An 8585-nucleotide genomic window follows, 5' to 3' on the forward strand; every position below is an offset into this window, starting at 1 on the left:
ATATTGATCGGCCAGAACTGAATCAACAAAAAAACAGGGCATCATAAAGTTTCTAACCCCCAATTGAACTCGGAGGTTTCAACGATATTGATAGGTGAAAAAGGTATAACTCGAACACTGCGTAGGGGACTGATTCTTATTCATGCTAAAAATGGGTGCCGATTACCAACGATAGTCTCGTTGATTACTCGATTCCCCGAACTGCAGCAAGCTTTTTGTCCAAAAATTAAATCGCTATGCGTGCAAGTATAACGTATGTATGGCATAAACTTGAATCATAATTGTTCTAATTTATGGTTGTAAGCATCGCATCTATAAAACTATTCTTCCAAAAAAATTTTTTGACGGGGAATTTTTTCATAAAAAATTAATGGTGGCTATTTCGTGTACCCGTACCTAACGGCAATTAAGTTTCATTACTGGGCAAATCTAATTTCATCAATGATTGAGGACTATGATCTGGACACTTTTTACACTTGTCAGTCTTGGGCACATCTTGGCCAAGTCCTGACAAGTCAGAATCCAAATCAAAACATAAATGTTTAAGTTCAACTACTGTTTTCATGTTCGTAGTCGACACTCAGTTAACTGAGGCACTTTGGCATATAGATATGATGAGAGAGGAGATAAAGATGGGTGCATAGTTAACCCTAAGTGAGAGCTAATCTGGTCTAAAACTTTACTGTTCAAATTTGTAGTGCAATCGATTTGTTGAACGATGTTTTAATCTTCACCGAGGCCAGATTAGGCCGCTTACTTTGTACATCATATACTTTTTATAACATCAATCATAGAAAGTGTGTTCATTTGTAACTTTCAAAACAATTGGCATCCGGTTTGCACGGCTGCTATTGTCTCTTCTCAGACATGGCCAACTGACTAGAACGCAAACCTCACTCAAACTCAAGTTTAATCTGTTTGCCCAAACTTAACAATCCGTTTCATCTAACCACGTATCATATACCTATAATTATATGCACACTCACATCACATAAGTGATTAGCTCTAGTGTATAAATCTAGCTATTGATCACTTCAAGTTTGCTAATACCATAATAGACTCTACAATGAGATCAGAGAGATTTGATTGGTTGAGCGTATTGTCCAATCAGAATTGCGACGTCAGTTTGAGATATTGAAGGTTGAACAATTGAAAGATCATCAATATAGCCAACATCTTTTAATGAGCTGACCAATTTATGATGAAAATATTGTTATTACCTAACTGAAACGGAGCGAAACTTGTGTTACAAATGATGTATAACTTTTGGTTATGTTTACACTATTGAACAAATAATTTGACCGTACTACACAAGTTTTATGAATTTGATAACTTTGGCATAGCTCCGCATAAAGTGAGAGTTTGATCAAGAAAGGTTAGCAAACATCCCAAATATTTGACATCCTGCTTCTAAACGAACCCTTTTGTCAATGACTTCCCCTCTGGACGCGATGTTACCCGTGCTGGCGCCACCCCCTGACCTGGAATTGTATTCAGCTGGGCTTGTTGACCCTAATCAAGACCAGGTGACATTCTGTCAAAGTTTGGCTGATTTCACCACCTCATCTGCAGTGTGTGGCGACTTTTCTTCGACTAACTCGCGTAAGTTTGCTCAGTTATGACTTAGTTATAACTACTTACAACTCCGGATGTTAATCAATCGCAACTTCCTCTGGCAAACTAATATTAAACAGATACAGTCCCTTAACCTGTTATAAGCATAACTTCTGAACTATTCTTACAGGTCAATTCCTTCATTTTGCCAAATCCTTCAGCCTTGAGATCAGGAAGTGCTTAGTTCAAACATCCTCTTTACATTCAAACATCAAAACTATTACCATTTAAATTTTATTCAATACTTTTGCAATAACTAACTTTTATTTACAGCCAATTCCTTGCTGTTTTTAATCAAACATTCAAATTTTTTCTCATAACTTTGGGAGCCATCATTGGTTGAAAAATTAAATAGGATGGCAGTGCTTATCTTGTACAGGTGTGAAAGGTAAATTTTATTCTTAATTGCGGACGATTGAGACCCCGGTGCCATTTTGTCTGATCCGAAAGGCGATTATTATTACACCTTTAGCAGTGTCCTCGCGTTGAACAATATGAGTTTTGATATTCTTTGAAGATCACACCCATATTTAGAAGTTTTCACATTTCGAATTTTTTCACTTGTCTTTGAAGTGTAACTGATTATTTGTTCACGGCTGTACAAGTAATATTATGCGTATATTTTTTCCGGAAAACTTTTTATTTGTGAACAAAAACTTGATTGCGTAATAAAATTTAGGTCATTTTAAAATCTTCAAACTTCAAGTTGAGCTGCTCTCTGATTTAAAAACTTAATTTTCCCCCGAAATTTTAGCTATTCACAGCGCGGGAATAATCGACACTATGTCATCGGCAGTTTACCCAATGGGTGAAATCGAGCAAATCGACAACCACTCGTGTGCTGATTTCTCATTTTGGGCACAATCACCTTCAAATTGCTCAGTACCTGCCGGGGACAGTCAAATCATTGCCAGATTTCCGAGCTATTGTAACGAGTACAACATACCTATAGGTTGGTAATTGTTTTATCTCAGATTTTTTTCTCAGATTGACCTGCTCAGAGCTTTCAACGTGATAAAATTGCCCAAATTGGGAAAACATTTTCTGTTTACTTAGGATGAACTTTGTCTGATTGCTATCAGATAGTATAATTAAATGTAGCTGATTTTCCATTAAGAGATAACAATCAATGTTTTTAATGAACCCTTATAAGTAAATTATAGAGTATGCATTACAGAAGACACTTAAATTATCTTTTCAAGAGGGAGATTGGCTTCCCTCTTATCGTACGCTTCTTTTGTTTTCCTAGGATAGCCATTAATTAACAATACACGATAGCAGTACTGTAATCAACTTTGCTCACATGAGTAACTTTCAAACGAGTCAGAGGTCCTTTGCCGTTTTATCTGGTCTATTTTTATGGAAACAACTTTTTGGTTCAGTTTTAAATCAAAACTTAGAGTTTATTTCCTTTTTTTACTTCTCTAACCCAAAACTCAACTCATTTTCTCTAGGAGAAAAATCCGAGAAAGTTGGCATTAACAGGTAAGCTAAAAACTATAACTTTCAATAAATTTTGCTCGCTGAATGGGTGGAAGTAGGCTGTGATTGGAGCGGAATGGGGTGGGGTGCTTGGATAGTTTAAACTTGTTGATGACACAGATTTTTATTTTGGCAGTGCATCGGATTCCGTTATCTAGGTGATGTTATATTTATAATCTTCGCGATAGTAAACGGAGTCATGAGCCTTTTAGCCGTATCCAAAGATGCAATTTTGCTAGCATAAACCGCGATTTAATTAATTGTTTGGCCATTTCAGATCCTTACGCGTGGGACTCCAAGCACATCAGTCAGTGGCTGGACTATGTGGTACAAGAGTATGGCATTGATGACTGTTACTTCAAGTGCATAACTTCCCTCCTCCCACAGACGGGTGAAAAACTCATCGCATTCCTCGATAAGAACTTCCGAGAGATACCCTACGGACAGAAACTCATCGAGATCCTCATTTGTTTGCTAGAATGTGAGTATGGATAATTCTCCTATTTACCCTTATATTTTAACCGATAGTTATACTTTACCAAATTAGTTTTCTTTTGGTAGGGTAATTGTCTTTAGGCATTTTTTGGCACGTTGGGTATCTCGGTATTCGATAAAATGTCATGTATTCGTATATTTTGCTTAAAACAATTGTTTGTACAGACCAATCTGAACTATGGAGGTTTCAGGTTACGTCTGCTCCGGTTCATAATTTTATAAATAACAAAAAATTAGCCAATAATGAGTTCTTTTAAAAGTTTGAAATCAATATTAAAAACAGATTTAGCAAGACTAGCCGTAATACTATAGCGAAATTTGTCTTACAATGCAAATCAGAATTTGCGTGAATCGATTGCGAACTTCAAATTTGATTGCAAAGTTTTTATACAGAAAATAAAAAACTTTAATAAGAATTTATTACTCTGAAGTGCTCGTCTGTTTTAATAAGTAACTATAACCAGCTTATCAGAATGGTCATTAACAGATTCAGTATAAAATCTGTTGAGTAGAAAAGTTGGGGGCGGAAATTGTCGCAATCCAATTAGAAGAGAAGGTACAAACAAATTAGCTGTCATGAAATTATAACCCAAAATTATTTTCCCCCAATTCCATTTTAAACTCACTCCATACTCACAGAATACTTTCGACTCAATTTAAATTTCTATGGGCCAAATAATGACTGCTTAATTTTGTCAATTCTTGAAAAAAAAACTGACTACGTCAATGTGACATTTTAGACAAAAGTACTCTAAGCGCGTTGCCTGGTTACCCAGAGTGCGCATTAGTAGTACCCAAAATGGAATCGCCCTCATCAGTAGTGATACCTTCTGCCCAAATTTGTAATGAACCCTCAGCTGGAGTTGTGACACCGCATGGCGGCTCATCAGGGGTGGACCAGGCCACAGCTGCTGCACTCATAAGTCGACACCAGCATTCAGCTAATGGTACCTCGATGGAGTCATTCGATACTGCTGCATTGACTTCCCAGTTTGGCAACTACTTCCCATATCATCAGCACTCATACTGTAAGTTTGTGACATCAGCGGGACAGATACTCATGGTAATTTTTGAAAATCACTTAGTAAAAATGATAATAATAATTAATTCAAACCAAACATGGTTTCCACCACCTTGGTTTTGCCCCACTTAGGGTAAGTTCAATTTTGATTAAGGTTTTCTAATGGATCCCATCCAGAAGGATAGCAGCAGTGTCTGAATTTAGCTGTCATGGCAAAAAGGGGCAAAAAGGTTGTCGCTATTAAATCCGTCGAAAAGTTACTGATCCGAAATCTTCAGAAAGCAAAAGAATTTTAAATTTGAGCTTTGCTATGATAGGCAAGTAAATTTCTAAGACAGACAAGCAAAAAGAACTTTAAATTTTAGATTCATCAGATTGTGAGTCTGGCTATCAAAGCTCGGAGAAACAATGCTCGCCATATCACAGTAACATCGACATCGCAAACAACAACAATAACAATAGCATAAATAGCAGTAATGCGCAATTAAAATCAGAACACGCCACAAATGGGGGCAACCTTTACCCACATTTAGCACCAGGCAACATCACCCGAACTCCAAGTGGCAACAACAACAATAACAGCAGCCAATATCACCAAAAGCAGTCAAACGCAATAAACAACATTTCTTACGACATTGAGAACCAGAACTTGACTAAATTGATTCCCGGATCTACAGATTTTGTAACAAGTACACCAAACAACTCAATAGGTCAGATCAGAGAATCGCCACCTTGTGAGGCATCATTGATTGACTACCATCCAACGTCTCTCGGGGTTCCAGGATCTGACTACAGTTCTGTTCACGGTTTCGACGAGATATCGGCTGCGTCTTTTCTCGTAGCCAATCACAGCCCGGGCCAATTCCCACCACCCAACCCGAGTCACGTGCAACCCCACATCTCTTCTGCCCATCACCCTTCAGGAGATGCGGCTGTCGCAGCAACTGCGTCACAAATCCTCAATTTCTCAAATAACCCCTCGGGAGGGTGCTCACCATGTAAGTAGAAGTCTTGCCTTGTTTATGGTTTTGGGTAACTTACAAAATATGGGGGGGGGGGGGTTGTTGTCCACTGTACAAAAATGTGAACTGAACAAATATAGCATAGTGACAGTCTAGAAAGCGTTCAGTTCACGCTCAATTCCTAATTCATCATTCAAATTATGGTTCAACGAACTTATCTACTTAGGAATCTTGATGTCTAGTCCAGTAAAGCTTTGAATTCCAGTCCATTAATCCAATATATCTAGCTCAAAATTTCCTCATGTTAATAATGAAGAAATTATAAATAAGGGAAGTTACAAATAAGGTTATAAACCGGTCTTGCATTCAGGTAAATACGAATACATCGCTTCACCCGATATGCTCTTTGCCCACTACCCTGGATTGATCAACCCATCTGCGACAGCTGCAGTTGCAGCAGTTCCAGGGTCCCTGCAGTCTGCAGCCATTCACCACCACCATCAACAGCATCAAGGGTCTGCGTCTAGAAGACTTCCAATGAGTGCTGCTGCTTCTGTGGGGTACATTCCCTCCTCTCCCTATGCTGCAGGTGCAATCTACGGGGGTGTGGGGGGTGGTCATGGGGGGATGTTGGATGCATACGAGCAGGCTGTGAGGCAACAGGCACATAGTCAAAGTGGATCACCCACTGGCAATAACAACTGTGGTAAGCATGCATAGCCATTTTCAGACAACATACCCAACGAGCCAAAATTCCCAAAAAAACCGAGTATTTTACCCGATTGTTAAAATTACCAGGGATAGACTACTAAGCATAATCATACCCCCATGTTACACCCAAGTTGAGGCCTCATAGTTGCCCTGTAAGATCTTTCTCAATGAATGCTTATCTTGGAAAATTCTTGCACAATAACCATTCGAACACGATAACCACTGGCTTAAGAAAACTCAAAATCTTATTTTTGAAATCATTGGAGTGGATGCTAGCAAATTACCAAATTGAAGACAATCATTATCGCAGCCGCCCTCACGCTCTGTCTCACTTGATCACTTTCAAACTTATGGCTTTTAGAATCTAACATAAACACAATTAGAGAGCTTTTTAAGATCTTTCAACGCAAAAAGATTTTTTCCTCAGTACAATTAATGATTACATATAAATCAAATATAGCAATTAAGTATACAAACGAAGTTTTTTTTACTTTTACTTATTAATCCTTGAAATCTCATAGTTCAGCCTCAATTTTAAACGGTGACAAAACTACTGCCCTATGAAATCAACATACTGTGACATTGAAAAAATTACAGCATCAGATTTACCGACCGAGATTGTGGCAACATTTTTAGCTTTCAACTAATAACAATTTTAAGTGAATGCGCTCTCCTTGTGTGATAAATCTTTCTCTGCATTTAGCATCTGGTCCTATCCAACTGTGGCAATTTCTGCTGGAACTGTTGCTGGACAGTAGCAAGGAGCATATAATCTCATGGACCAACGACGGGTGGGAGTTCAAGCTCAATGACCCGGACGAGGTGGCCAGACTATGGGGCTGCAGGAAGAACAAACCAAAAATGAACTATGAAAAGCTGTCCAGAGGATTACGGTAAGTCAACCATTTTTGACGCTATTCTTTTACTTTAAGCAACTTTTTTGCCCATACCTATTGCAAGCAAAATTTCAATGATCAATATGGCTAATATATTAACACGACTATTAAATCACTATTACTATTATAATAATTGCATGAACGTGAAGAATTATAGTGGTCATTCTCACGAGCAACATTAAATTTAGTTCACTTTATAACTCTAAAAGTCTGAATTAAAAGTCGGAAAAAACGCTTTCAATCTCGAGTCAACCGTGAGCTTAAAACGAAAACTTTTTGTTGATTATTTTTTAAACGAAAAAAAATCACTGATGAACTTTAAACGATTTTATTTTCTATTTATTTTTTTGATACTTCTAGATTATTTTGGGTATTGTTTCGGACACAGTTTAAATAAACAACATTAAATTTCAGGTATTATTACGACAAGAAAATAATCACAAAGACACAGGGAAAGAGATACGTGTATAGATTTGTGTGTGACCTGAAACAGAAAATGATGGAACAAGAGGCAGCACAACAACAACAACAGCAGCAACAACAAGCACATCAACAAGAGCAGCAGCAGCAGCATTTCTCAACACAAACTCAAATCAACCTGGAAAACTTGGAGAAACTGGGAAACTAGCAAGTGCAGATACAAGTGAAGACCGTTTTTGGGAACAGCCATTTTGATCAAGACACGGATCCAGGATGCTTTTCATGTTCAAAAGCTGGTCTTTTGAGCAACTTGTACATTAAGAGGTGCCCGAAAACTGAGCGAGAACAATTTCTGATTCTTGAACTACATTCCGCAACTTGAAAACTACAAGCTAAATTTATAGGATATGATAATCAGCCGTTAACGTTTTAGCTTTTACCTTAAATAGTTGATGTTTTAGTTTTAACGTTTTTATTATTTTTCATTTAAATGTTTAATCTTGCAGCCATGCACATACAATACCCCCCCCCCCACCCTCCCCCCACTGCCCCTCCCCGACACATCCTCACCACTCCTCTCTCTCTCCCCTTTGTGTTGATAAACAAAAAATGTCACAATAGTTGCATTTTGTTGCAACCTCAAACCTGTTCCCATTGCTCTATGGCTATTAATCAATTTATTGATGCTTCATATTTTGCACTAAATTTTCCTTATTTATGTCCCAGAAACCCTACAAATTTTTGTTGCAATATACAACTTTCCCTACTCTCTACACTTAATTGGCTGCTATTTTAAAATCTATATGTACGATATACAATCTATCTAATTTCCAATTTCAACATGCTTCAATTTAAATAGATTTTTGTTTAGTTAATGTCTATTTTCATTCAGAATCAAATATCGCTAGAGACGAAAAGCGCGTCAAGCACGCAATTAGAATATCATTATTATAGCTTGTAATAACTAGCACGATCATAAACAAA

At 37.6% G+C, this 8585-nt stretch overlaps 1 protein-coding gene across 3 annotated transcripts; it reads left to right on the plus strand.

The window, feature by feature from the left end:
- Positions 1-1186: 1186 nt before the first annotated feature.
- Positions 1187-8476, plus strand: LOC142340774 (uncharacterized). 3 transcript variants are annotated; one of them, XM_075391482.1, is made up of 8 exons: positions 1187-1602; positions 2369-2566; positions 3374-3577; positions 4332-4619; positions 4978-5610; positions 5945-6280; positions 6989-7178; positions 7596-8476. In XM_075391482.1, exons 1-8 carry the CDS (start codon positions 1431-1433, stop codon positions 7807-7809), a joined length of 2235 nt encoding a protein of 744 aa, XP_075247597.1. In that variant the 5' UTR covers positions 1187-1430; the 3' UTR covers positions 7810-8476. The 3 variants fall into 3 exon arrangements, with proteins under 3 accessions (XP_075247597.1, XP_075247613.1, XP_075247605.1); XM_075391498.1 differs by lacking the exon at positions 1187-1602 and adding an exon at positions 1727-1744; XM_075391490.1 differs by lacking the exon at positions 1187-1602 and adding an exon at positions 1762-2002.
- The last annotated feature ends 109 nt before the right edge of the window (positions 8477-8585 follow it).

The sequence above is a fragment of the Convolutriloba macropyga genome, chromosome 1, assembly GCF_964194025.1.
Source record: "Convolutriloba macropyga chromosome 1, txConMacr16.3, whole genome shotgun sequence".
NCBI classification, from domain to species: Eukaryota; Metazoa; Xenacoelomorpha; order Acoela; family Convolutidae; genus Convolutriloba; species Convolutriloba macropyga.

Bases quoted from the DNA above. Each gene is read 5' to 3' on its own strand.
- LOC142340774 (XM_075391482.1), top strand. From the start codon at position 1,431: ATGACTTCCCCTCTGGACGCGATGTTACCCGTGCTGGCGCCACCCCCT. The intron at 3,578-4,331 runs GTGAGTATGGAT...GTGACATTTTAG, and splicing joins CCTCATTTGTTTGCTAGAAT to ACAAAAGTACTCTAAGCGCG. The intron at 6,281-6,988 runs GTAAGCATGCAT...CTCTGCATTTAG, and splicing joins CACTGGCAATAACAACTGTG to CATCTGGTCCTATCCAACTG.